The sequence below is a fragment of the Spea bombifrons genome, chromosome 7, assembly GCF_027358695.1.
Source record: "Spea bombifrons isolate aSpeBom1 chromosome 7, aSpeBom1.2.pri, whole genome shotgun sequence".
Lineage (NCBI taxonomy): Eukaryota > Metazoa > Chordata > Amphibia > Anura > Pelobatidae > Spea > Spea bombifrons.
In genome coordinates, this window is record NC_071093.1 from 38,237,942 (window position 1) to 38,265,876 (window position 27,935).

Here is a 27,935-nt window from a genome sequence, read left to right on the forward strand (position 1 = left end):
CCTTTTGGATTCCACTCCGCCTGTCCAGTGACGTCACCACACTCACCTTGACAGACAAGCCCCGCCCCTAACCTCCCCGTTTACTTGCGGCTGTTGGGAAAAAGGAACACAAACCGGCAATCCTATTGGACGCCTGCCCTGCCAATCGGAAAGCATTTTCTCCCCCCTTTACTCCCGCCTTAGCCCCATACGATGTCACAGAACATGGCGGCCCGTGTGTGGTGAATCTACCCGGGTTACTGAGGTGGAAAGGCTGGTGTCCGGGGCCTGTACGCCATGAGCGGCCTAAGGATTATGTTGACAGTGAGAGCCGGCAGGAGGCTGTGGCAGGCACTTGGTGACAGCGGCGGCTGCTAGTGAAGCCTCGGTGTTTCACGGATCCCCATTAAATAGCTTCCCCTTCCTAAAGGGAGAAGGACACCGAGTCCGCTTTACTGCTTGGGCCGAGGATTCCCTCCCCACCGCTTGCTCCTGCGTAGCAGCATGGGGCGCCTGCGGCTAACACTCCTGGGCCTCGGTGTCTGGCTCTTCCTGGTGCTGGTCCGAGTCCAAGCGGCTCCACTTCCTGAAACAGGTGCAGGTAAGGAGAGGCTACGCCGGGGCGCGCTCCTCATTCTATCATCGTGGGGGGCATCTGCCGCCGTTTTTCTGCTTTAATTTGGAAACTACCACTCCCATAATGCTCAGCAGCACTCCCTCATCACATCATCACGTACAGCTGCTTTGGCCGGGGTCATGTACTACTCCAGTTGTGTTTAGGGGCTGCCATTCCCGTGTCTGGAGGAATTCTAAAGTGAACTATTTTAGTGAATAGGCATAATTATAATGTGTGTGTATATTAACTCTTTATTGACTTCTTTAATGCTCTTTTCTAAAAACCTGTTTGCCCGATCGCTGCCTTCTGGTAAAGGCGCTGATGTCCTTAGACTCCATCTTTACAGGACTCTCTCGTATGTTAAACAAGTAAACCTTTACATTGGTTTATTCCGACCGCTGAGGGTTCAATTGCTTAAAAACATCAACTTTTATGAAGCTCTTTGTTTCTATGACAACAGCCTATACGTGCTTGCTCTTGTGTCACATGACAATTAAAGGTTCCCAGCAGAATATTAACGTAGCAAAATGTTACTTGCAGAATCCATACTGCTAAATGCCACAGCTGCCCCCAAAACGTGATGAACAATGTCTCAAAAGCTGCGTTTAGTTGAGAGAGCTGGTGGGGCAGTTCCTTTAGGGGCAGTTTAGGGCCCTGTTGGGTGCTTCTATCTGCTTTATGGGTCTTTAACAGCTTTGTGATGTATTGTCTTATCCTCTTTGGGTTACAGGGGGTTTCCTGTAGACCCCCTCAATCTTCAGGGAAATGGGGAATTGGGTGATGGCTTTCTAAAAAAGACTAGTGAAAACACAATTTAACCGTCTTTTTTTTTTTTAGCCCGTATTTGAGCGACGTCTCTCACGTAGACGGTACAGCCGGCTTTCCTGGTTTGTGTTTTACAATAAGCCCAACCGGACCCCATACGTGACGTCTAACTCTTTATTTTATTTTTATATATTTTTGTTTTAAATAGAAAAATACTTAGACTTTTTGAAAATGCCACTAAGCTTGCGTAACACTGCCCAGGGAACACATAACTGAACACGTAACCATGGCAACCTGTAAGATGGTCCAATCAACGGGGGGAGTCATTATTGCTTTATGGTTCTTTGTAATATTGTCTATATTATCTGTGATGTCATGGGAAAAACCCAATTTAGTTAATATTGCATCCCTGCGTGGAGCTTTACTCGTCTTTAGAAAACCTCTTTAATGGAAATTAAAGCCCACATTTAGTGTACTAGTTTGCTGTTTATCGCGTTATGAAGGCTTTTACAAAATGTGGCTGAAGTAGCCATTACGTCTTATTTTACGTTCAAATTAATGTTAAACGGGGGCGCAGTGCAGAGTATGTATCGGTTTTGACCTTTGATTGTAGCGCGATATGTATTTAGGCCTTTGTATACCATCTTAAGTGGTAGTAGCTGTCTGCGAGTAGGGGTGGTAGTAGCTGTCTGCGAGTAGGGGTGGTAGTCGCTGTCTGCGAGTAGGGGTGGTAGTCGCTGTCTGCGAGTAGGGGTGTGTATATATTTTATCAACGTTCTAGTGGCCCTTCCTTTGTTACGGTTCACGTTCTGGTTTAATTTACATAACCTGAAATGTTAAATAATATTCAGTAATGGCGGCCAGACAATTTGGATGAACCGGTTTGTCTGAGACCTCCGCGACGTACCGCGTCCCGAAAGCAGAAAGAATTTCTGAATATGCAGCAGTTTCCTGAAAGCGCCTTTAATAACTTTGACACGTGTGTATAATATATATATTATATAGCAATCGGAGACAATATCCGAATCTTGTTACTTCCTCCCAATCATCTTCCTAGCATTCTAGATTTGATTAGTTATTCAGTCTTTCAGAAAAGTGGATGAATTGCGGCAATTAAGAGAAAAATGCCTGTATCACGAGTTTTCTGCTGTTGCTCTTTGGAATAGCTGCAACAATCCCGACATTCCTGTCATTCCTCGTCCGGTCTCACGGACGCACGGTGCGGATGGGCACAGAGGGACAGAGGTCGCACGCTGGTTACGTCTGAGACATTCACGCTGCCGTGAAATAACCAGCATCGCGATATATGCGCAGTCTGCCGCCGCAGCAACCCCCGTTCTTTGCCCTGATATACCGAACTACTCTTCAATGCACCACTTCTTCCAACTGCTATCAAGTAGCACAACTAATTAAAAAGTGAAATTATTCATTATAAAAATACTCTAGTTTTGACATTGACCCACATGATTGCGTTTTAACCAATGGGCTGACTGCTATGATGTGACCGCACTTAACGCTTCCTGGAAGAACTCCGTATTAACTTGTTCTCCTGGGAGTGATAAGTTTACAGGTTCTATTCAGCATCTTGCGCAATACTCCGAATTCTCCTATTTTTTCGTTTCCTGCTCCAGATTCCTATTTTCTGTTATCGGGTGAGATGGTGAAGGTGTAGTTTTTGAATGTTTTCCTGATTCCACACATGAACGTATTTAGGTTTCACGGGCGATACGATGAGTGGAAAGACTTGTCTGCTTCATTAATAATTCTTGGGCCGGCTGTCACGAGACCCGGGGTGTGTCAGAGGGGAACTGACTCACGCCTAGTGCTACGTGCCATGTGGACTTTATTTGTCATATTAAATCACCATTTGGATACTTTGATCTTGTAGCTGGAATTGCGCAACGCACATTCAAATGGGAGAATATTTTAGAACCAGGATATTAAAATTACCTTTTTATTAGCGATTATGCTCCTTAATTTACTTCTAGCAGTACTGCCCCAGTGTTGTCTTTCGTGACATTTCCTGACAAGCGGTCCGTCCTCATCGGTGATATTTACGTTTCTGCATTTTGCAATGAATTCTATACGCTTTCTGAATTGAGCAAACCATTATACGTTATGCTTAGTAAGCACAGGCAAATGTAATGTATGTAAAATACATGTTTTTTTTAGCAGCTATTCATCCCTGCAGTTAAAGGGACAGTTTAATGCGCTATAGAACAAGGCATATTGAAGAACTGAGAAGGGACGAATGCGTATGGGGGGGGATTCTGGAGACCCCTCCCATGCCGAACGGCGCATGTGAACATTTAAAAGTACCACACAGCCCGGATGTGTATTAAAGAGCGTCCGATGCCTGGTGTGTCCCTTTCATTTGACTAAACAAGATGTTTTTTGGTTTGCCTCTTCCGGGCTGCTTACTTAGTTCCCGAACCACCAGATCCGAGCTCTGTGTTTTGGACAGAGTGAAGACTTTTATGTGGCAACATTGTGTTCAGATTGAGAGATTTTATTTATTTATTTTTTTTTAAGGCTTTTACCCTAAACGTTACCCCCAGGTGTGTGATTTTCTTGCGTTGTTTCCCGTCCCCTACGCCCGTAGGACATTCACCAGCCGGGGTCTCAGTGAAAGCTTGTCTTTATTTCCGATTATTTTTAGCTGCTTTCCTGTTGGCAGACCTCCTGTATTACGTGAACCGTGGGCTTTGAATGAATTGGAGAAACCCACACACATTTCTTCACACATTTACTGCTTTAACTCCTTCACTCCTGAATATAGTGTACATCGGAATAGGGGATTGCGTGCTTCAGGTGCATCACATATTATTTATTATTATAATCTTTTATCTATATAGCGCCAATAATTTCCTCAGATCTTACAGTCCTTTTATTCAAAGGGTCTGACAGAACTGAAGAACCCATATGTTTGTTTATGTTAAGAAGTGTCAAAGGTCTTGAAATAAAATGTACGCAGTGAATGAAACTCCGGCAAACTTTTTCATAACCATCGGTTCATACTAGATTCGGTGTTCCCTGCGTATACACAGCCGGTGCTGCAAGATTTTACTAAACTGCACTGAAAATAGAGTGAAAATATTCCTGCGTCTGCACTGCAGCGTCTCCGAGGAGAAAAAGTGTGGGCTACCGAACCTTTATCCTGATTGGCCGCTTAGTTTAGCTCTTGCTGATTGGTCTCGTTTCTGGCCGGTGTACAATACAGGTTTTCTCCGAATACATTCTTCTGGTTTAGATTAATAAATGGATAACGGCACTCTTACAAAAATCTACTTATTGTAACCGTAAACTTATACTATTCTATAGTATTTCTCTTGTCTCATTGTTATGGGTGGATACTATCGTGGATCAGGGCACTCTATTATTAAGCATATTTAAACACACGCAGGTAAAACTTCAGTGCAGTGGTCTGTTTGTAAGAGATTCACGTGCTGGTGTTCATCTGGCAAGAGGTTTAATTTCATGGAGGGGACTAAGAATGGTGCTTTTTCATCCCGTAAGAAATGGCAAAAGACCACATAGTCCTTCTCTGCCAGACCGGGTCTCTGGCCTTACGGGAGCCGGCCGTGCCCGTACCGCAGGATCAAATCCTCGCTGTTAAGGAGCCAACTGTGTTTTATGGAGAAAAAGCAGCTCTTGTAATGATTGAGGGCGGCTTCTGCATAATGGAGAAGGCTTGGCATAATTTTCTTAAGGGTTAAAAAAAAATTGCAATGCCTCTTTAATCTGTGCTTCTGAAATGTGCTATCGGGATTCGGGTATCTGCGACTCGTTACCTGCCCGCAGCAGTGTCTTTTATTTATATATATATATATAATCTATATCATATCTCTAATATCTATATCATATCTCTAATATCTATATATATATCTTGTGTATCCCTTCCCGGCTGCTAATTTCTACATCTACTGGCCCTGAACTGGTTACAATGAAACGTATTGTAATCAATGAAGCCGTGGGTGATGATCTAAAATGGGAAACTAGGTTTAATAACACATTTCTGTGGCAGTACCAGGCAACGTGTGAGTAGTCGCAGACATTATGAAGACGTCCAACAGTCACGTTTATCTCAGTGGTGTAAGAATAGAGGTGTAGGATTTGGCATAGATGTTGACGGCCCGCGTGTATCCACTTGGTGCTGTTGATGGCGCTTTCGTTGGTGGACTTTTGGTTCTTATTTAATGAATATGCACGCTTAACACCTTTTGTAATTTGTTTCAAGAAAACGCGCTCCTGTTGTGATCTGTTTGCGTTGCGATTCATGACCTTGTAACCGGCGGTAAGGTCGGGGTGATTCAGTAGGTGTTCCTATCGCATAAGGGGAAGGCTTGGTGACATGCTCTACATGCTTGCCAAGTTGTAAAGTTCTCCTGCTTTGTGTCTAATGAAAGTTTTTTTGCTTAGAGGATTCTTCAGTTGGCGAGGGATACAGTTATGGAGAATAATGTAAATGTATTTTTTCGGGAGCCATGGCTTTTGGGGCGCTTCCGGCTGGGAAGGATGCCGGGTTTTGGCCTCGCACATGGATTGATGGTGGGGGAGTTGGTCCAAGATTAATTCTAAAATGGCAACATCTGTGTGGGTCGGGTTAATACCGTTCAAGTGTTTAGTGGCCCATGTTATCTCAAATAAATCTGTCACTGTGTTGAAATGCTGATTAAACTAATCATATACATGTTAACAAAAACCCTTATGTATGGTAAGGGGAGAGAGACGAATGACATCCTCCTTTTGTGGGGTTTCCATGATCATCTCCCCCTTCTTTTAGCTGTTGTTTGGTTCAGTTGGTCTTTGTGAGGATCTGGGAGGCAAAAATTGGGAACTTTGGGTCAGGAAATGGAAATTTTTCATTACCTGACCCTCCTCTCCCATAAGGTGGATCTTGAAACCAAAAAAACACCTCCTTTAATAAGTCCTTTTAATGTGTTTTAGGCTAAAAGCTTCCCCTTTAAATGAAAGTCTGTTGATTCTTGATAAAGGTAATCGGGAAGTAGCTGCGTACCCGAGATAAGAGGAAAGCAGATTGCTTGCGTTCAATTTCCAGTTAGGGAACAGGTTGGAGGACATTCGTGTGTTTGGTATATCAGATAAGACCCGGCAGGTCGAGTGACGACAAGCACTCTCTGCCAAGGGCCAGGCAAGTTGTGCTCCTGCAGTTGTAGTTCCCAATGATGCATACCCCCAAACAGTCCCAGTATTTGGGAGACAGTCCTGATTTGGGGGCAGTTTCCCGGGAAGCTGCCCCACTGTCTTTCTTTTGGGACAGTTGAGAGCATGTGCAGCGTTGCTCGCTCGTTCTCTCTGTCTCTTATATACACATATATGATCTCCAAATTGGAGAATCATCTGTACATTAGGTCTGATTCCCTGCAGGAGATGCGGTCAGTGGAACACATGTTTTTTGCTCAGCAGCATTGAAGCCAGAGGTTCTCTCCTCTAACCAGCTTTACCATCTAGTACAGAGTTACGTACAGACGTCCGTCTCTTTTAATGCCTGTGATTCATGTACTGGTGTAAGAACTGTCCATGCGCGGATTAACACTTTATTTTTGCTCTCATTTCAGAGGATGTTCCTATCGGTGAAGTCCCTTTGTTCTCAATGCTGCTCTCCGTGTGCAGTTTCATCGCGCTCGTTGTCCTTTTAGTCGGCTGTATATCCTGTTGCAAAGAAACGGAAATAGACTTCAAGGTAAGATTGGTACCGGGGCATCGGCCATACCTCTGCTTTCTGCCTGCGCTTGCTATATATAAGATTTTTTATTTGGCAATGTCCTCTTTGACACAAATAGTTTTTAAAGTTTCATGCTGGTGGCAATGATGCGTACATGCTCAGACGAGCGCACCTTATAATAAACTTAACCAAATACAATCATAATCGAAGCGTGATTTACTGGTTGAGCGAGAAATTCCGGTATTGATAGCGAGAAAAACAATTTCTGAATGTTTGTCGTGTAATTTCACGAGGAAGACAAAGCCCTTCCAATAAAGTGTAAACGGTGACAGAAACATCTTCCGCCCCACAAAGCATTTCAATCCTAAAAGACTTCCTTAAAAAAAAAAAAAAAAATACCCCACTGATGTAATTTAAAGGGACGTTTTATGACTGTATCTGCAGAGATCTGTAGTGTAGGAGATTGTTTTTTATACGCAGTGTATTAGTTATTGCAATGTGGTTAAATACATCTAAATGCCAGTAATTTTTATAAAGAGAAATGCATTTTGGTGACAATACAAACACTTTAATACACAACCTTTTATTTGTGAAGCGACAAATTATTTTCCATAGCGCTATTAAAAAGTGAAAATTAAGTGGCATTAAAATTTGGCATTGCCAATATACATCAATACATATTAGCTCATACTTATACCGAAACAGGGGAGCGCTCTTATTTCATATACCGAAGGAGAGCGCTCTTATTTCATATACCGAAGGAGAGCGCTCTTGTTTCATATATGTATTTCAGGAGAGCGCTCTTGTTTCATATACCGAAGGAGAGCGCCCTTATTTCATATACCGAAGGAGAGCGCTCTTGTTTCATATATGTATTTCAGGAGAGCGCTCTTATTTCATATACCGAAGGAGAGCGCTCTTATTTCATATACCGAAGGAGAGCGCTCTTATTTCATATACCGAAGGAGTGCGCTCTTATTTCATATACCGAAGGAGAGCGCTCTTGTTTCATATATGTATTTCAGGAGAGCGCTCTTATTTCATATACCGAAGGAGAGCGCTCTTATTTCATATACCGAAGGAGAGCGCTCTTATTTCATATACCGAAGGAGAGCGCTCTTGTTTCATATACGTATTTCAGGAGAGCGCTCTTGTTTCATATACCGAAGGAGAGCGCTCTTGTTTCATATACGTATTTCAGGAGAGCGCTCTTGTTTCATATACCGAAGGAGAGCGCTCTTATTTCATATACCGAAGGAGAGCGCTCTTGTTTCATATACCGAAGGAGAGCGCTCTTGTTTCATATACGTATTTCAGGAGAGCCCTTTTAAAGGGGCACTCAGTCCACTTCAGTGCAATGCTGTGGGCAGCTACCTGATTTCAATGGGAAGGTTTTCCCATTGCAAAAAAAGCAGCCAATTAATGGCAAGCATTTTTGGACCACACAGGACGACGACAACTCCAGCTAGTGCCTTGGGTTTTTCCCTCGCTCTGGGAGAATGTGTATTAAAGTGAGCGTGCGTTCTTCTTCTGGCCGCGTGTCGGGTGCACTAAGCTGTTCTTTTAATACATTTGCTCGGTGATTTTTCTGCTGCAAGAGCCAAAGAAGACCCACGTAATTGGTTTATAGTGGAACGGCTGCTGGGAGGTTCTGAATCTATTGAAAGTGTACATTAATGCGCTGGTTTTGGCCAGAGCCATTTTTACATGTTGCCATGGAAACCTTGGCCGCTATTATCTCAGTCTCCCCTTTTATAAAAGGTTGATGCTGCTGCGTGTATTATGGTGCCGCGTCTCGGACGGGAATAATTGCAGAGATTTTCCCCACTCGTCTGTAAATGTACACACATCTCTGCATTTCAACACGCGTTGTACTTGCCCGAAACGTCGACACGCACCTTTCACATTTTTAATCCTGAATTAATGTCCCGGGCTCATTTCTAATGACTAATCTTTATGGGCATAAAGTAAATAGAGGTAAAGTAATTAATCTGTATCTCCGTGGGATCTAAGTTGCTGTGTTGCAATTATTTTAACCTACAAAAAAAAAAACTTTAAATAGGGTCATATAAGGTGACCGTGATTTTAATGCAGTGCCCCCCCCCACAGTAGTGAACGTCAGACCCTTGCATGTAAGCTTTCACCAAAATCACTAAATGTACTTTGTGTTGTAAACTCACCATTTTTTTGTTTGTGGTCTTAATCAGGGGTGTTTTGTTTTTCAGATGTTTCTGAAATACTTTTTTCTTTTTTTCTTTTTCTTATTCAAGCAAATTCGGTTGTGTCGGGGAAAGGCTGCCATCTGTGTTCCCCTTATGTCTGTGTGTGTTGGATGAATGCTAAAGGAGAGGAGTCCTCGATTCCCAAGCTTAAGAAATACTTCATATATTTAATTCCTACCAAATCTCTGGAACCAAATTTATTTTGATGTAAATTAGCCGATAGCCAAGATGAACGCCTACACACAGACCCAAAGCACGTTAGACTTGCGTGTGTTGCGTGTGCATGGATCCTAACGTGTTAGCTGGATACAAAATGTTGCTGCTTCATTCAGATGTAATCAAACTTTAAATCCAGTGATCTTGTAATCCGTACGACTTCCCCAGAACAAAACCCGCATGGCGTAGTAATACGCGTGATTGCTTATTTACCTGTGCATGCGCCTCTGCCTGCCTGGCTGTACATACCGGTTTTCCACCTTGTGTACAGCGCCTGTTTATTGTTTACTTTTAGGAATTTGAAGACCATTTTGACGATGAAATAGATTTTACGCCTCCTGCAGAAGACACCCCGTCGACTCAGTCCCCGGCAGACGTTTTCACTTTATCTGTTCCAGCTGTTTCACTTGCGGTTCCCTCGCAGCTGCAGTCACCCCAAGGTCGGTTCACATACTACTGACACACAGTACATGCTCATCACTTAGCTGCAGTCTTGTATACGTGTGTTAGCCGTGGGCATTAGTCTTTAGGCACTGACAGGCATCTGTTGCTGTGTTGTATAGCATCAGGGCAGGGCACAGGTACGTACATGCATGTTCTAGCTGAGGTGACTTTAAATTTACACGCAAGAGACCCTTGACGGAACGCATCTCCCTGCGTGTGATATACTTACGCCAGTCATCTCCAGCGCTTGCTCAGTGAATGCTGCGTAGGGGGTCTGCTTAGACACCCCTGTGCATGTGCGGAAAGTGCATTGGCTTCCCATGAGTAATGGGTGGTGAAGAACACAAGGACACAAAAGAAGAGGGTGAGCTGCGACTCAGAAGCTGCAGTTTCTCCCTAAGGGAAGTAACTTTTCCTGTTTTAAATCAGTACATTTAAAGCCCATGTAAAGCAAGTACGCGTTGTTTGTTTAGGGGGCTCCCTGTCCCTTTAAACATATCTCTAGCCTACTGGATTCCGAGGTTTGTCCTTTTATGCACCCTTTGCCTTGTTTGTATCAGAACATCATGTCTGACCTACTTTATCTTCACATTCGCGTTTCTCCCTTAGTCATCGCGTGGAAGTGAAGTTTCTCTTTATGGACTGTGACATGTAGATCCGGTTTTCTGGATTTGCAAACCACTGCGTATCTGTTTGCGTGGCATCGGTTGCTTAAATCACACATCACATTTAGACATCTTGTTAGTACGATGCCTCGTTGTTGGCCATTAAAGCCGATACTTTTTACTCGGTCAACAACAAAAAAAGACGTTGCGTGCACTCAGTGGTCTGTTCTGCAGAAGGGCCATTTAAATTGTAGACTGTTTGAAGGTAACATTATTGTCAGGCTGTAAGACTTAGATTGATTTATGTATGGATTACCCCTGCACACAAAGGATTTCATAAAGAGGCCTATAGCACTATATGGGACTTTTGGTTTCTTTATTGTGTAAAATACTAAGAATTGAGTTGATGTTGGCTACTGTTCAGTGGTGACTTTACTTTATGGATTTTACGTTCTTTATAGATGTATTGATTATGGTATACTGTGATCCTTCTACCAGGGCACACAAGTGCTTTACAAACCTGATCTGCGAGACCTGCTGTCGCCGTGGAGTAGAATGCGATCTGTTGGAGGCATGTTGTGGGTTCCAGCTGTATGCGCCACTCTTCCTCCTTGAACATCTTTTTGTACGCTTTATGAATGAAGGCTGTTGTGTCGCTGCATGCCACACATTGTCTTCATGCCATAACTCCCACCCCATGCAAAACGGTTCACAGCAGACAAAATGTGTGCCGCCTCTTACTGTAACGTTATAAATACACTAGAAAAGATCCTGAGGATATAGATCTTTAGTCATTCTGTTTTCTGATTGCCTTTAATAGATGTCTCCAAGTCCCAAATTGTTCGGCACAGTCTGAGCTACATTCAGGAAATCGGCAGCGGCTGGTTTGGAAAGGTAGGTTTTTGTATCGGAATGTATTTTGCTGAAAGGTTTTAAACGATGATGAAAATTCAAGGATGCAAGACGGCATTACGCATTTAAACATTTTTTTCAGCTTTTTTCCTTATTTTGCGGCACAGAGTTGCTTAAGAGGCGCTTGTGTAAATTAAGCCTCCAAACAATTTGCTGACGCTTTGAAAAGCAAAGTTTTTTTCCGGCAGTCCCGGCCAGCATGGCTGGATCACTCATATCTGTCTGTCTGTCTGATTGACAGGGCCAAACTGCACGAGCAGGGTCATTAAACAAGTCAACCAAATACTACAAATTATTTATTCTGTTAATTTCAGTTTTTTATATAGCTACAATAAAACAGCTGCTATACACGTGTGAAGTTCAAGTGGTTACTTGGTCTTCCCCAGTTTTCTAATGCTGCGATGCGGTTCTTCTCTCCCTAACACTTAGTGGTCAACAAAATCATAGCATGTCTTTGGAGCAAACTCTATTGCTGTCGGGCTGAGGGAAGTCGGGCGCATTCTGTGTTCTCGCTATAGACCCTATATAACCATCACCAATTTCGTCTAATGCAGGTTCTTCTTGGAGAGATCTACAGGGAAAACAGCGTAGCAAGAGTCATCGTGAAAGAGTTAAAAGCCAGCGCGAACACCAAAGAGCAAGAACAGTTCATAAAGAATGGAGAGCCCTACAGGTAAGAACTTTAACGTTTCTAATTCTATCCGTGCGTTCAATATTCCAGAGACCGTTAAGTGTTTTGCAAATTCATTGGGTGATAAGAGCTGAACCAACAACCTGAAAAAGTACGAGCGCATTTTTGAATGTTTTCTTACCGGTTGTTAATATTTTAAAAATGTTCCGGTGAAATCTGGTGTCTTACTCAAAGTACTCAGACTCTTTTAATGTTAGTTTTCCCAAAATCTGTCATAACTTTTTCATTTTGTATTTTTCCTTTTTTTTATTTTTATAGCTATCTTCATCATCCGAACCTTGTACAATGTCTTGGTCAGTGTCTGGAGACCATGCCGTACCTCCTGGTGTTTGATTTATGTGACTTGGTAAGCCAGGCCATCTTTTTCCCTAAATTTTATTTTATTTACATTTTGCCTTTTCGTACTATTTTGTAAGTCTATTAACGGGTAGCCGTGAATATGCCTGTTTCAAATGTGCCGAGAATAATTTTGCTTCAAAAAGGCGATTATATTAATTTGTGACCCATCTTCACATAATTAAGCCTGTTTTACCTTCACTCTGATACTAACAGTGCCTCGTTATCAAGTCTTCGGAGGGTTTTCTGTGATTTTTGGGAACCTAAAATAAAAGTCCATCAGGCGAGTGGATACTACCACCGCAATCTAGAAGCATGTTTCATTTTTGTCTTATTATAGCGTTGATCGATGCAGGTCGTCTCTGTCGTGACTTCGTGTTCTATGAGGTTTGTGCAGAAAGGGCCCTTGAAATGTAGATTTCACCTATGTAGACATTTGTTTTGATTAGACAATAAAATATTTTTTTTTTGCTATCTAAACATATGCCTAAAACTAAATTTAGTTGGACATTGATGATGACTTCTGCTTCATTAGTCTTCAACCATCCCAGCATTGGTCAAAGTTGTTTTGGCTCGGGAATCGCTCAGATATGCTCTGTGTCTAACACAATAAAAGTCTGAAGCTGACATTTCCCCCTGAAGGAAGCGTTTTTGTTTTAATGAAATCCCTGTTTGGTATCTTCCCTGTTATATACGGTATTTTAGTGGAAAGCATAAGTTATCAATGCTAGATAAATGTGGAGGCTATAACCCCCAAAATCGTATGTGGCTTTGTGGTTATTTTGTTTCGAGTTCTTTACATCAATTAAACGTTTCGAATGCCGCCTTACAGATAAGATTAACAAATAAATTTTTTAGGAGGCAGCCGAGTGCCAGATAATTCTGCTGTCGTCATTACCACCATGTCTGCTTGACACGCTTTGCCTCAGTGAAGCTCATGGTAGTCTTCCAGCGGTTAATTAAACACGCAGGGTTGCACAGGTCAGATAATTTGGCGCTGTTGATGTGAAATAGTCCCTAACTACTGAGTTAAACCGATCTGAACTGTTGCGGAATAAAGTGTGTGCGGGCGACGGCTCCAGCTGGAGGGATCGGTGCTTAATACGGCTGCGGTGGGAACACAGAAGTGTGAGCGGTGGCTTATATTCTAGTAACTCCCGCTCACATTTCACTGAATAGTCACATCGTTTGTCGCGTTACAAATGGTTATGTGCTGCCACCTAGCTTCGGGCTGCTCTTCCTACAAGCTGTCAGTTAATAATATATTTTATTTATATAGCGCCAACATTTTAAGCAGCACTTAATACAACACATATACTCAAGGGGTCTGACAAGATGAGAATTGACAGACTAAGACAAACCAATATGTTAGGTAGAGAGAGCCCGGCTTACAACCTCGAGGGAGCTTACAATCTCTCCGATGCAGTATTTTTTATGTTAAATCTTTTTTTCCAAAGAAGATCCCCATCACCACCAGCAGTCACTGAACCTACTCGGGTCACGTTTACACAGACGCCCTATGAAGGTATCGCTTGTACAGGGAGAAAGCTTGAAAGTATCTACGAGCGGTACTTTTTAAGTTGCCTGTCACAAAATGTAAAGTCCCTGCATCAGCTTGGCTTTATACTCCTCCTGTATTTAATATTAAATGCCTACAGAGACTAAAACTTGGAAATGCGTGCTGTTAGCTAAGCTCGTACAGCTAAGCAATCCATTTAAAATCCCTTACTTAAATTAAAAAAAGGTGGAACATCAGCTTACATTAAATCTTTTTATGTGATTTAACCTTCAGAGAATAACGCAATGGCAGATTTACTTAAATTGATTTGTTAATCAAACTGTAGCGCTCAGCTAGTGTGTTGTCAGAGTGGAACCGCACCTTTAACCATGCAGTGTTAAGGGCTTACAATGGCGAGTTAATGCAAGGAGGACGTTGGTTGTGCATGGAGATCATCACACTAATCCACCCAAGCCTCTGTATATATGGATATAACCATATTAGCCCAAGAGAAATTGTAGTATTAGGTTAAGTTGATACATTTTAATGGTGGTGAATCTATAAAAACAAAAACACTTTCAAGACCTCAGCGGTCTCTTCATAATAAAGTTGCTTTTGGCTATTCTGTACCTCCGTATGACTTTATATAAATGGTTCTCCGAGCTCACGCTGCTTCCGGGTTTTGATCGCAGCTTGGGCACTTGAGTCTTTCTTCTTGTCGATGTGCCTGCGCTCACAAGAACCACCTTGTCGGCCGCCAAACCTCCATTTATTTTTTTACAATCAAGTGCAAACCCAGAAAGAATGAGCAAAGTCTGCTGTCCGGCGAGCAGATGATACACCAGCCGGCATTAGGATAATAAAATACGTGCCCAGGGGTTGAGATTTTCCCTAAAAGGAAGAGTCGCTCCGCAGCAATTCTTACTCGAGATGTGAAACTCGATGAGTTGAAGACTATTAAGCCGCACATCTTTACTAATAATAACCTTGTTGACTGATTAGATCTCGGTAATGTATTTAGTTGCTGCTTTTTAAGCATCTCTGAAGTGCGGCGAGCTGATGAAGCAGCTGATGATATCTATGCATTTTTTTTTTGCAGGGTGACCTAAAGACTTATTTAAGTAACGAGTGCGAAAAACTCAACGGAGATGCGGAAATTATGCTGCTTCAGCGAATGGCTTGTGAGATCGCGGCCGGACTCGCCATAATGCACAAGCACAACTTTGTTCACAGGTACGTGCGCCGTATGTGTGTTCGACTAGATATTCAGTTTGATCTATTACATCACTTTGTCTGGAATGAATTATTTGGGCGTCTTGTCTGTCGGGGTGAACAGATACTCAATCTGTGGTCTGACAAAGCACTTGTTGCCATTCTTTACAAATAGCGGACACATGATCTTGGTTTCGAGTGGAGTCCCTGACCTCTTGCTTGGAGAGGTCTGGTAAGTTCCACACGCTGTCTAGACCTCGCGTGGGATCTCTAACGGTTCAGGGTACAGAGTGTCGTTATAAAACTTGGCCAGAGCAGCTTGCTTTTGATCTAACTTTTATCCCTTGGCCTTTGCTTGGACAGCAGTGTGAAATCCGTGACCAGAAAATACTCCATATGTGTCTGTTCTCCATTTCTGTACGGTAACATTTTTATTTTTAGTACAAGGTTTTAGTAGCAGCTCTATGTTTATGTTGAAAGTTATAGAGGTGTTATCACTTATTACATTATCCTGCGGCCGTGTCACTTGCTTTAAAGTTGACTTATTGAAACCCACCGAGCCTAAGATGTACCCGGAATATTCGATGGAGACGCGTGAAGCTCTATAACTCAACCGCTGCGCCGCGGAGATGGAGGGCTACCTATTTTACACAATAACTTTAAGTCTGTGACAACTGCTTGTGATTTACACATTGCCAGTCTCCTTGCACGTAGTCGGGGTAATTCTTGTTTAATGTTTTTTGAATGTGTACCGTGTTTGTATTTAATTGTAAACTTGTTAGCAAAAAAAAAAGAAAGAAAATGTGGTTTCCATGACCCTCATTCTAACAAGATTTAGGGAGGCGCATAAAATACACGCACATACAGTCTCCCTAAAATACTTTAACATGCATTGTTTGTGGGTAAGGTGACATTGGGACACTTGGATGTCCTTTTAACCCAAAAAAGAATGACTGCGTATTAGTCACTTCCCCTGACTTCACCCCCCATCATTGTTCTGGCTGTAATATTTATAGACTGGAAAATCTAGCACTCGTATTAAAACTTTATGGCTTTTGAAAATTGTAACAGTTAACAAGTAACTGAAGCATGAGAACCTTCCTTATCGATACACACGCCACACGGAGCCCCGGCGGAATCAGGCGACGCATGCTGACAGACTTATATTCAGACATTTAGCACGTGTTGGCCTCTGTTCATCACAGCCTTATCCGCGGGCGCGGTGGTAATAGCGGCAGAAGGAGTTTGCGAAGCTCGTTTCGATGCAGGAGAGGGAACCGGAAGCCCTGCTTGTTACCTGTTTGGTGCCTGTCCGCCATTGACTATGCAGAGCTTATACTTAGAGCCTTAGACCTCTGCGATATAATAGCAGGAAAGGTACAAACAAGCCGTTGGTAAGATTTCCTCTAACACATCGGATCCAGTTTGAAGAGATGGCCTGGCTTGCTGTCTTATTCGTTGTCTGCACATGTCTGTCTTTAACGCTGAGCGCGGCACGTAGAGAGGGCCCTTTGTAGTGTGTTCCATGTTTTCGAGGATCGTGTTGCAGGGGAACGGCGTCCTTTCACCTCGCTGTTAGGAGACTTGGTACAGCCGTTATCTCTGCTTTGTATCTTTTTCTTTTTTCCCTTTTTTGTCTGCTGTTTTTTTCCTTTATAGTCACAAAATAAAATTTTCATCCTCTATATACAGCAATGACTCCTGCGGCACTTTTGGATTTCAGGTTTAATGGTCTTCTAGTACTGTTTTTGTTTTGGTTTTTCCCCAATGATCACTGACACTAGATAGCTTTCCAGGGGCCATTGTCCTCCTACCTGGAAAGGTGTTTGCTTCTGTCAGCAATATCCTGATGCTGTCTGAGTGTGAGATAAATCTCCAGCATCAGTGATTTTGTTGTCGGGGGTAAATAAAGGCAGCTAAGGACTGCAGCCTTACCCACCCGTGCCCTCTGCTTAGTGTCGTGTCCCCGCTTTATTTCATCCTCCGTTTTATATGCCTATCTGCATGGAGCGGCTGTGGACTCGTCGCCTCTGTTATATTTAAAGGGGTCCAACACCGAGCCTGTGTGTGAAATGTTGGCTTTGTTTCCGATCACGAAATATTGTACGAGCCTGTGCGGTCATATATTTGGTCTGCCTCTATAGATGAAAAATACATGCATTTCCCAAAACTTACCGAATGTGACTCAAGTTTGACAGTTTTGAGGTCTGAAAACTGAGAATTGTGTATAAAAAAACATATTAAATATTCCTTCCGTGTGAGTAATTCCCTCTTCTTGTAGCATGTTTTGTGCTCTGCATGTGGAACCCGGGAAAGTGTAGCCTCAGACTGGGAGTATTGGGGTAACCATATAATGGGGGGACAGAACCAGTCTATCCTCTAGATTGTAAGCTCCTTTGAGCAGGGCCCTCTCCCCTGTTTTATCAGCAAGTCTAATTATGTTATATACTACTTATGTCCTGTCCACCCATTGTACAGCACTGTGGAATATGATGGCGCTATATAAAACAATTATAATAATCCTTCCGCCAGAACCCTGAAGAGGAAAGCAACTCCCTTAAACGTCGTCTTCTTTCTGCTGAGTTTAGGCGAGCAGCGGCTTTTCCCCCGTCTGTTTAAATGCGGGAAATGGTTTTTAATGGCAGCCTCGCGACTGGTTTTCTCAATGCATTGAAATAAGTCTCTTGGCTACATGTAAAGGTTTTCTTCAGATGGCACCAGAGCTGGTATGATTTTCTCTCTCGCCGTAACCTTGTTGTGTCTGTAAAGCGCTGGTTTGAACCTTTGCCACCATAAGGTCACTCGTTTCACTAAAGCGCTGATTAAGTCGGTATTTCCTGCGTGTCTTTTTTGAAACCCGTTCTAGAATCATTTTAAAAGGTTAAATGTCACCCGTGAACGCTCTGTTGAATGTCTTGTGTACCTTAGGTTTAACATGTCTACTATCCTCGGCGTGTGCAAATAGTTCAGAGATGTGTTTACATTAAACAGGTCGCTGTACACAGACATAGATTTCTGTATATAAGTAACGTATATCGGTACAATTCTACGTTTTCCGTGTTCTTTCTGTACTGATTATATTGTGTTTATGCTCAAATCGAACGACTCGCACAAATATTTAGTACTTTAATTTATTGTAGTTTAAATCCTGTGGATATGATGTCTTTTATTTTTTAATCAAAGTGAAGATGTAATATAATAATGTCAGGGGTCGCTTTCTTTCATGTTTATTTTCTAACTGATGGCGCCTTCATTTTTGTTTACTGGTTGCCATAGTGATCCCTGACCTTATATATTATGTTTCCTGTCTCATCCCCGAGCCACAACAAAATGGTAACAATTAATTAATTTGGAGGCGTACAGACATTTTATCATTTAAAAGAGCGTTTTCTTATGATTTGTCAACTTTGGCTTCTCATGATCTAGAACGTTCCATTTTCTGTTTTGCAGTGACCTGGCGTTAAGGAATTGCTATATCACATCTGATTTAACAGTGAAAATAGGAGACTATGGAATAGGCTACAGCAGGTACAAGGTAAGATGATATTTCTTGTACCGTTTGCTAATGCTAGCCTCAAAAGCAGAAAAAAAACCCATAACGTTGAGCTCATGGTAAGACTTGGCTTTAGTGACGGTAATATTTCAGCCGCGTTTCAAGGAGGTCCCTTTTTAGTGCCCCCAAAAATAAAGTTTGAGCGTATCACATGGAAGGAGGCTGCACTTGATTCTTCTTAAAGGATCCTCACCTTTTGAGGTCTATGCTTTGCACCGAGCTCACCAAAATTTTATGGAAAGTTGAGACCCAGGGGCTGGTGTCCCTGAAAAGCTCCTTAAGGTTGTATCACAGGCTATGACCTGATTTGAAGGCTAGATAACTTCAAAATGTATCTTTTTGGGGGGGGGTTTAGCATTCATATTCATTTAATTCATTTAGATTCAAATGCTTAATTCATAAAAATGATTTGTAGCTGTGTTTATTAAACAATAAAAAATCAACAACTTTTATCTTCAGGAGGATTACATGGAGACCACCGAGCAGAAGGTTTTCCCAGTGAGGTGGACGGCTCCAGAGCTGGTGACGTTCTACCAAGACAGGACAATTGTTGCAGATCAGACTCGGCCTAGTAATATTTGGTAAGGAAAATGTATCTAAGATGATTGATTTATAAGTATAGATTTATGATGTAGAATTATATTTTATATGTTTAGTAATCGGTAGTTGATATATTGTGTAAAGGTTTTGTCCCTTCTAAATTGAAGCAGCTTTAATTCTGCCAAAAAAAAGTTTATAAGCAGTTAGCTGTACCCAAACAAAATAAATATAAATATATATATAAATATGAGAGAGAAATAGAGATCTCTGAAAACGGAGACAGACGACGCTTACATGTCATCTAGAATTACTTCCACTTCGTATCCCGTGTGGTATTGGCTGTAGACCAACTACACAGGTCGGGGCATCATTGGTAGCAAAGGTGTTAAAGAAATAGGTCTGTAATTGTAGTTTTAACAACTTGTTTTTATTTCCAGGTCTCTGGGCATTACTCTTTGGGAGCTGTTTGATAACGCTGCTACACCCTACGAAGAAATGTCAGACAGCGAAGTGCTGGCGCACGTGATAAAAGAAAGAGACGTTAAACTAACGAAACCCCAGTTAGAGCAGCCGTATGCAGACAGATGGTAATGCATATATTCATGTCATTTTAAAACTGAATGTTTATGCGCCGTACGCCTTTTCTCTCTCTCTTTCGAGGGATGTTACAGGGAGGTCAGGCGTGCTGCGTAAAAATAACACAAAAACTATTTGTATCCTGCACTTGGAAGCTCACAGAGGGTGCAGGATCTGCAATATGACGTCGTTATTCAGACTATTATAGGGGTAGAAACAAGGGTCTTTCTGCAGGGTATAGGCGGTTTGCTTTTGTGTTCAGGCACATTCAGCAGACTACGATCTCTCTCTGTATCTCTGCGAATGCAGTCCTGTCAAATGTCTTTGGTGTATTTACTTTGGCTTCCACAAAACAAGCTTGTGATGTCTTTGTATGCCAGTGCTGCAAAAAAAATGCAAGATACTTAATGTTAATTTTGGTGCTGTTTAACAGTTTTTTATTGGTTTCCAATGCGTAGTTGGCTGAGAGTCCTTACTAAGCTGCTAACATTTTTTGGGGGGATGTAACTAGTCAGCAGGGCCTGAAGACGTCCATAGACCAGGTGATTGGGGTAATATAGGATGACATAAGTCAAAACGCTAACAAAAATTAGAAAGAGAAACCCATTGACCTTTTAATGTACACATCCAAGCCCCAAATCTATTTTGTGTGGACAACGTTTTATGTTTGTGTTGCGATATCAATATTACGAACATGTATAAAGTAAATGCTTTAGTTCCCTGACCCATGTTTCCCAATCCCGTGTTAGATTTTTCGTCCAGGTATCAATTTAAGTGAGAGGTGCTTACCGGATTGTACACAATATTAAGCTTATTTTCTTCTTTTGTGTATATATGAAGATGTTTGATTTTTCTGTTTAAAATATTTGATTTGGGAAAACCAGACCTGTTTGCAGTTGTCTGCTTCATAGCTGGCGTGAAGGATTACAAGGCGATGTGTAGGTTGTGTAGATGCAAGGGTGCTTTTGGTGATGAGACATTGGAGAACAGCATGTATGTACAGAAACATTTTTATATATGTATAAACATTTTTTTTTCTCTTGAAGGTTTGAAGTCTTGCAGTTTTGCTGGTTACCCACCGACAAGCGACTTACCGCTGAAGAAGTCCACAGGCTGCTCACTTACCTCCGTATGCAGAGCCAAAAGGACCCTGAAGTGGACTTTGAGCAGCGCTGGAATTCTCTGAAGCCAAACACTACCAATCGGCAGCAGCTGGCAAATAATCTGGCATTTCCAATTCTGGAACATTTCAATGGGGATGACCTTGGTGGTGAAATGGATGAAATTCTTACTATAACTGAAACGAGCCAGGGGCTTAGTTTTGAGTATGTTTGGGAAGCAGCCAAAGAGGATCATTTTGAAGAGCATAGCCATACAGACTCCGATAGAGCTGTGAATTATAATAGTATATTTTTCCCAGTGCCTGTTGATGTTCTTCAGAAGTCGGCCTCTGATCTTGGGCAAGGACAACAAGAACATATTGGCAGAGATGATATCCCAGAAGTAGTTCCAGTATTCGATTCCCACAATGTCTTGGTAACAGATGAATATTATATTCAGCTAGAGGAGCAAGGAGAAAGCAGGTTGGACTTTGATAATCCTTCTCATAATCAGAGAGAAAATAAAGGTGAAAACTTACAATTAATCGCTCTCGGAGATCTTCATTCAACCACAAAATCCAAGAACACAGACTCTTCCCAATCTCGACGGTCCAATATGCCAGAATATTTGGATGTTTCCACTCGTCAAAATGCCACATTTCAAGATATATACCAGGACTTTGATACAATGGAAAAACTGCCTGGTGGAATAATGCTTTCAGACTTGCCTGGAAAAATTCGTTCAGAATTTGAGTCCTCTCAGGTTTGTTCAAATCTTAATCCCCTAAGTGAGGATTCGAAGCACATTTTGGAAATAGAAACGTTTCTTTTTGGGAATACACCACAATCAAATCTTGGTTTACCGGATTTTGCGGAGCTGTCAGAAAATTTCCTGTTCCTGACAGAGAAGAATTTGTTGTCTGATTATCACGCAGATAAATTGTATGAACCAGCATCTGAATTGCAAAGTAACATCGGTCCAGATAGTATAAGTAACAGATCGCCCCAAAATAGTTTGGACGTTGAACTCCAGCTGGCTGAAGTGAATTCATCTTTACATGTGAAAACACCACCGGAGTCAGTACTTTCGTCATCGATCATTGAAGACTCTGAACTTGATTCTTACAAGAATCTGCACATATCCACAGAGGAGCCCAGCGATTCCCCTGGCACTGACAGTATATCTGTTTTAAATGTTTGTAATGATCAGGACTTTAAAAGCCGTCAGTTTGATGTCGGAAGCCATAAAGCCGCTGAAGGAAATGTTAATTGTTATAAATCGGAAACAGAAAATATCCAGTCGAATAATGTTAAGAACAGCAAGCCCAATGAGTATGGTTGCCTTGGTTCCGTTCATAAGCCTTACCCACTTAACACTGACAGTAATATGGATCATCTGAATGGAGAGTTTGTTTCAGATCAGGTTATTGTAACACCTGCTTCTTCAGATTCAGCAAGTCAAGACAGTCTGCTGGATGACAGCATATCAAACCTTACTCCGTCTGCGGTACCGTCGCTCGGAACGCCTGATTCTCTTGATTCTTTAGACGTTCAGAATGTTTTAGAATCCTTGGAGATAGAGGGGACGCACACCTTCGCACCTTCCGATAAGCCCGCCGACAGTGGTTATGAAACTGAGAATATAGAATCTCCAGAATGGACCTCGCATATTAATGCACATTCAAGCCATAATGTGGAACATACAGATGAGATCAACAATGCACCGAAGTTTACAGCCCCGATTATCATCATCTCTGATGTCGGAGAAACTGACTTTGAGATGAAAGATGACCCGGAACTTAAAACTCAGAAGGCTGCAAATGGGGGTCAAGGCTCTTATCGGGACTCTGCCTATTTCTCAGATGATTCTGAATCTGAAAGGAAGCCTGAAATCGAAACGGATACATCGGTATTAGGAGTCAGAGTCCCAGAAACCGACTCAACTCTTAACGCGCATGTGGACCAAACCAAGGAACCGCACGAGGACCCTGCGTCTGAAATAGGCATTGTTGATCTTCAAGTAAAACAGTCTAAAGAAGAGAATTTAGAAAACAGCCCTGCTGAACATTTAGTGTCAAAGGAGCTTCTCCAGCAGGCTGAATGGAATGGGTTTTTCTCCATGGATTTATCAAAGAGTGAAGCAACAAAACATTCTCCTGTTGACCCATCCCTTGTTGAAAATAAAACATTAGACGAGGAGGAAATCGTCAATCCTTTTGGGCCATCAGAACTCTTCCGCTCAACAGATGCAATCAAAGAGATTCCTTTCTTCCATCATAATGATGGCCAGAAACTGAAAGAGCCAGACATGGAAGGAAAGTATCTGAGGAAGCTTGATGCTTCGGGTCTCCTTGATTTGTCTGAGGATGGTATTGATGCTGACGAAGAAGATGAGAATAGCGATGATTCAGATGATGACATTAGAGCTTTCAATCTTCACAGTTTTAGCTCAGACAGTGAGGATGATGTAGTCCATCCAGTTCCAGTTGTCCATATGGAAAACGATGATGGGAAAAACTTAAAAAGCCTAATTAAAAAGAAAAAACCTGCCGCATCAAACATGCTCAACGGCAGCGAGAAAAAGAGCAGGAAAGCAGTTCGTTTTTTTGGTGATGTCACGGTGTATTTATTTGATCAGGTACGTTTCTATGGAACATAGCATTTTAACTGAGGCGACACTTGTGTCTAACTGATATGTTTAAGTCATCTTCTGCATTTTAAGAGCTAGCCAGCCAGTAGCCCTTTGATCGTTGGACTACAACCCCCGTGATATGCAGGTAGCCGTACACGGGGGCAAAGCGTCATGGAAGTTGTGATTCAATAAGATCTGCATTGCCACAATTTGCCCAGTTATATCAGAATGTGCCCCATGGGGCCCGGCACAGTAGACCCGGTGTTGCGACCTGTCAGGAGATGACTGGTCCTAGCCAAGTGTGGGAAATCTATGAGGCTAACGTAATTTGTGCATAGTTAAGCCAGTGACGTGAAATGTTTAACTTCCTACAGCACACAGTTTAGTTGAAGTAAATCCTTTCTTGTGCCTTACAAATATTTATACTTTAATCTATGGTGAGTGTTCATGGGATTGGGTCCTTTGATGACTCTTCACGTAGATCCCATATATAAACCATATGTTGATGTTGGCTTCCACCAAGTTAATATGTATTTCTGTTGAGTAAAGTCATAAAGTAGACCTACTGGGCACAAATAATTCTGTGCGTATTTTAAGCATGAGATTTGTATAACAGCAACTCGGTTTTACTTTTATTTAGGAAACGCCTACCAAAGATCTTGGATCGCATGTGGTTGATGTGAGCAATCAAGTCTCAAGTAGCAGCAGCCCAACGTCTCCCGCTGCCCCGAGCTATCTCCAGAGGTTTACAAACTCCGAAAGTTCTACGGACGAAGAAGGTATGACATTTGACCGCCTGTAAGGTAGTTTGTTTGTATTTTGTGTTGGGGGAAGTAAAGGCTTCTGTGTTCTACTGCTGATTCGTCTGTCATCTGGGTGTTCCAAACGGAATGCTTCTGTTACAACACAAGTTCTTGTATTTTGTCATGTATGGCAAATGACTTAAAAGCTTCTCGTGTACCTATATTAGAATCTCCTCTAGCCTTCAACCTCGTGTCTTGAGACATCAAAGGGAAAATACGTTATATACGTGAATGTAGCAATGCGTGAAGCAATGCTTTAATGTCTACCTCCTGCAACCTCTTGTTTACTGCTCCGAGGAACCCTGCAATCGGTCTCTGAAGTTGTACCCAACATACCCTTTTGCCCGCTGTTTTACCTAGTTATACTTCTGCTTCCTATTTTCGTCTCTGACCCGATGAGACCATTTGTAACTAAATCGTTATTGGTCGCGCACCCGATATTATTAATCAGTTATTCTCTGTTAAGGCATATATTTCTATTTGGGAAAATACATAAAACTATACTAATATGCTTCCTTTTTGTTTTCTCTGGCAGGAGGTGGTTTTGAATGGGAGGATGACTTTTCCTCTCCTGAGCCTTCATTTATAAATAAATCAGCACAAAACCTCATCGGAACCAAACTATCTGATAATCCTTCGAAATATTTCTCACCTCCCCCACCCGCCAGGAGTCCTGATCAAAACTGGACTAATTCATCTTATTCGCGATTCTCCATCTCGCCAGCAAACATGGCGAGTTTCTCTCTCACGCATCTAACGGATTCTGATATAGAGCAAGGAGGTAAGGCTTTCAAGGATGGTGGAAAGAGTATTGCTTACAGAGACAATGTTCAGCAAGATAATCTTTTCAGGTGTAGTCACGGTAAACCACCAGTGTTCATGTACCAAGCTGCGGATAGCAGTGCCAAGTATCTGAGCGTGCCCACCAAATGCGTTCCCTTCTAGCAAATCACAAAAAAATGCCCTTTCCTAATATATTCAGAGTGCTTTTTTGAATGGTTTATCGGTCTTACTGGGTGCGTCGTCTGACAGCCTTTTCTTGGGAACCCGAATGCCGTTTACGCTCATTCAGGTCTCAAAGCAAGCCTTTAAAGATTTGGTTAAAATGTGTTTAGCTCGTCAATGTGTGGGTTAACCGTAGTTTCTAAATATCTTGTTTTATTGGGAAAAGTTAACCTATTAACTGATAAAAATAACTAAACAATCTTATCGTTCAACAGACATTAAAATGTGTAAGGCAGTATTTAAGTGATGCTGACCGTTATGTCTTTTTAGCCCTTCCTGCTGTACCTGTTGAAGTTTATTTTCTTATTAACCCCTTAAGGACAGTGGGTTTAAACCTATTAAAAACAATGCATTTTGTGAGCCCGTGCATGTACGGGCTTTGTCGTGAAGGGGTTAACCAAGGTGATATCACTCGCCCCGGATAACTAAATAATTACCAGTCCCCCAACTGCTTGAGCCAGCAGTTTTTTTTTTTTAAAAAAAACATTATTTATTCATAATTAGTCAAAGCAGGTTAACTATTGTTTTATGGATGCGTTTTAATTTTTTTTATTTTTTTAGTTCATTTTTTTTTGAATTGGAAATGTCTATTTGCACTTTCATTATGAATGTTGACAAGCGATAAGAAAAATGTTTCTGTTGATCTGCGGTGGCAGAATTCTTTCTCCAGGGCCTTCCAATAGTTCAATGTCACGAGAGCTTATCATGGAGTAATGTGTGATTGAAGCAGATGTGCGCTGCTGTGAGAGAAGAGCAGGTGTAGTTCGCTGCCGTTAATATTTAACTGCAGCTCCAGGAGAGAAGTACGAAGCTTCGATGCTTTTCAGGGTTTTCATTTTATATCGTCATAAATAAGGGGAAATGGACATAGAGAATATTCTTCTGTCAAAGTTGATACCTTTTTATTGGGCCAACTTGGACAAGAAAGCCTACTCATCAGATGGACTCTGAGGTCCTGTCAGTTTATGGGGCTGCATACCTTTTTATTGGGCCAATATAGAAAAATATCAACTAACGATCAGCTCAAGGCAATGTAAGGATTTAGGAGCGGTAGCGACAGACGCTGGTATATCTCCAGCTGTGTAAAGGTTGGAGAGCAGAGGAAAGGCGCGCGCTTCTAATATTCCAGGCCAAGGGCTTTCTTGCATTTGAAATATTGGTCCAAAAATGCAGAAGGGAAAGCCCTGTAGCCATTTGGGCCAGTAATCCAAATGCCCCCCCCCCCCCGAATCTCCCCTACTGCCCTTTTTTAATGATGTACTTGCCCCGTGCTGCTTTATTCATCGAGCGGTTGGAGCTTACTGTGTGCGGACCGTGTGTGTAAATACGCATCCTAATAACCGCAGGGTTTAGTAGATAGCGGACAATTCATTTCATATCGATTGAATAGTGCAGTGTTTGGGCAATTTACTGCCCCAAAGTATTATGACTTTTTTTTTTTCTTTACGTGATGAGCTGGTTTCACACACTAAGTTTATTTAAGTTTTCCTAATTTTCCTGCCCAAAAATAATCGTAATATTCTTTGCTTGTTCATCTGTATCTGATTTATCTGTTTTTTGTGGCTTTGCAGGCAGCAGTGAAGATGGCGAAAAAGACTGAATACCAGCATTTGTTGTTCACGCGGTCCGGGCTGCTCGTTTCACGAGAGGAAAACCTACAAATACTTGATATTTTTTCTTTTAATATCCCTTCAGAAGATACCTTCGCAATTAAAGCATGAATACTGTGACCAGAAATCAAACCCTGCAGGATCGGTTTTGTAATGTGATTTCATGTATCTAGTGCAATCTGCTTTTCTCCTGGCCGTGGCAAAAAGTGGCTTCGACCTGCTAGAAGCACCCATGGCTGTTCTTTATTCTTTGTATATGTGAAGGTGTATAAATTAACTCCATATAGTATAGATTGAGGACTGTAAATTTTGTGGGTTTTTTCTATATAATTAAGCTTTGTACATACTAGAAGCCTTTACCTCCCAGAGGGGTGTGCGGAGGATTGCAAAGCAGTCGAGCTTCGCGATCTTTTCTGCCCCTCCTGGGCGTTAATGTCTGTGCTACTATAACAGGAATGAATGTGATGTCCTGTATGAAAACACTATTATTCCTTTATTATTGCACTGCGTAATGTTTCCTGCATCTCTATATATCTGTACAGAGATTTTTAATTGTAAATGGAATTATGAGCTTGGTATCAGATTTACTGTATGATTGTTGATAAAGTTGTCCTTGCATTGAAATTTGTGTGTATGTATATATATAAAACAAAAGCTGCTCCGAGGAACCCTGCAATCTGTCTCTGATAAGCTGTAGTAATTGTAGCTTTTTGGACGTTCCTGCTCTTGGAAGCGAAGCGATTCCTTTGCATATTTAATATTCTGTATTTTCGCTGTTAAGCCGAGATCACAAAAGAGAAACTTTTGTCATGAAATGATGAGCAGATATTAAAAAGCAGCTCCACCGACATTTAGGTCTTTGCCGTTACTTGCAGTTTTTCCAAGCAACGATGGTGAATTGGAGGATTTCACGTTTGTCGTCCAGAAAAGATGG

At 41.9% G+C, this 27,935-nt stretch overlaps 1 protein-coding gene across 2 annotated transcripts; it reads left to right on the forward strand.

Moving 5' to 3' along the window:
- Nucleotides 1-214: 214 nt before the first annotated feature.
- Nucleotides 215-27,851, forward strand: LMTK2 (lemur tyrosine kinase 2). Of its 2 annotated transcripts, none has more exons than XM_053471473.1 (14): nt 215-580; nt 6,940-7,064; nt 9,780-9,924; nt 11,354-11,427; nt 12,000-12,118; nt 12,395-12,482; nt 15,070-15,203; nt 18,633-18,717; nt 19,195-19,316; nt 19,713-19,862; nt 20,898-23,589; nt 24,224-24,362; nt 24,922-25,167; nt 26,963-27,851. In XM_053471473.1, exons 1-14 carry the CDS (start codon nt 484-486, stop codon nt 26,989-26,991), a joined length of 4,245 nt encoding a protein of 1,414 aa, XP_053327448.1. In that variant the 5' UTR covers nt 215-483; the 3' UTR covers nt 26,992-27,851. The 2 variants fall into 2 exon arrangements, with proteins under 2 accessions (XP_053327448.1, XP_053327446.1); XM_053471471.1 differs by lacking the exon at nt 26,963-27,851 and adding an exon at nt 25,225-25,369 and having other exon boundaries at nt 24,922-25,194.
- The last annotated feature ends 84 nt before the right edge of the window (nt 27,852-27,935 follow it).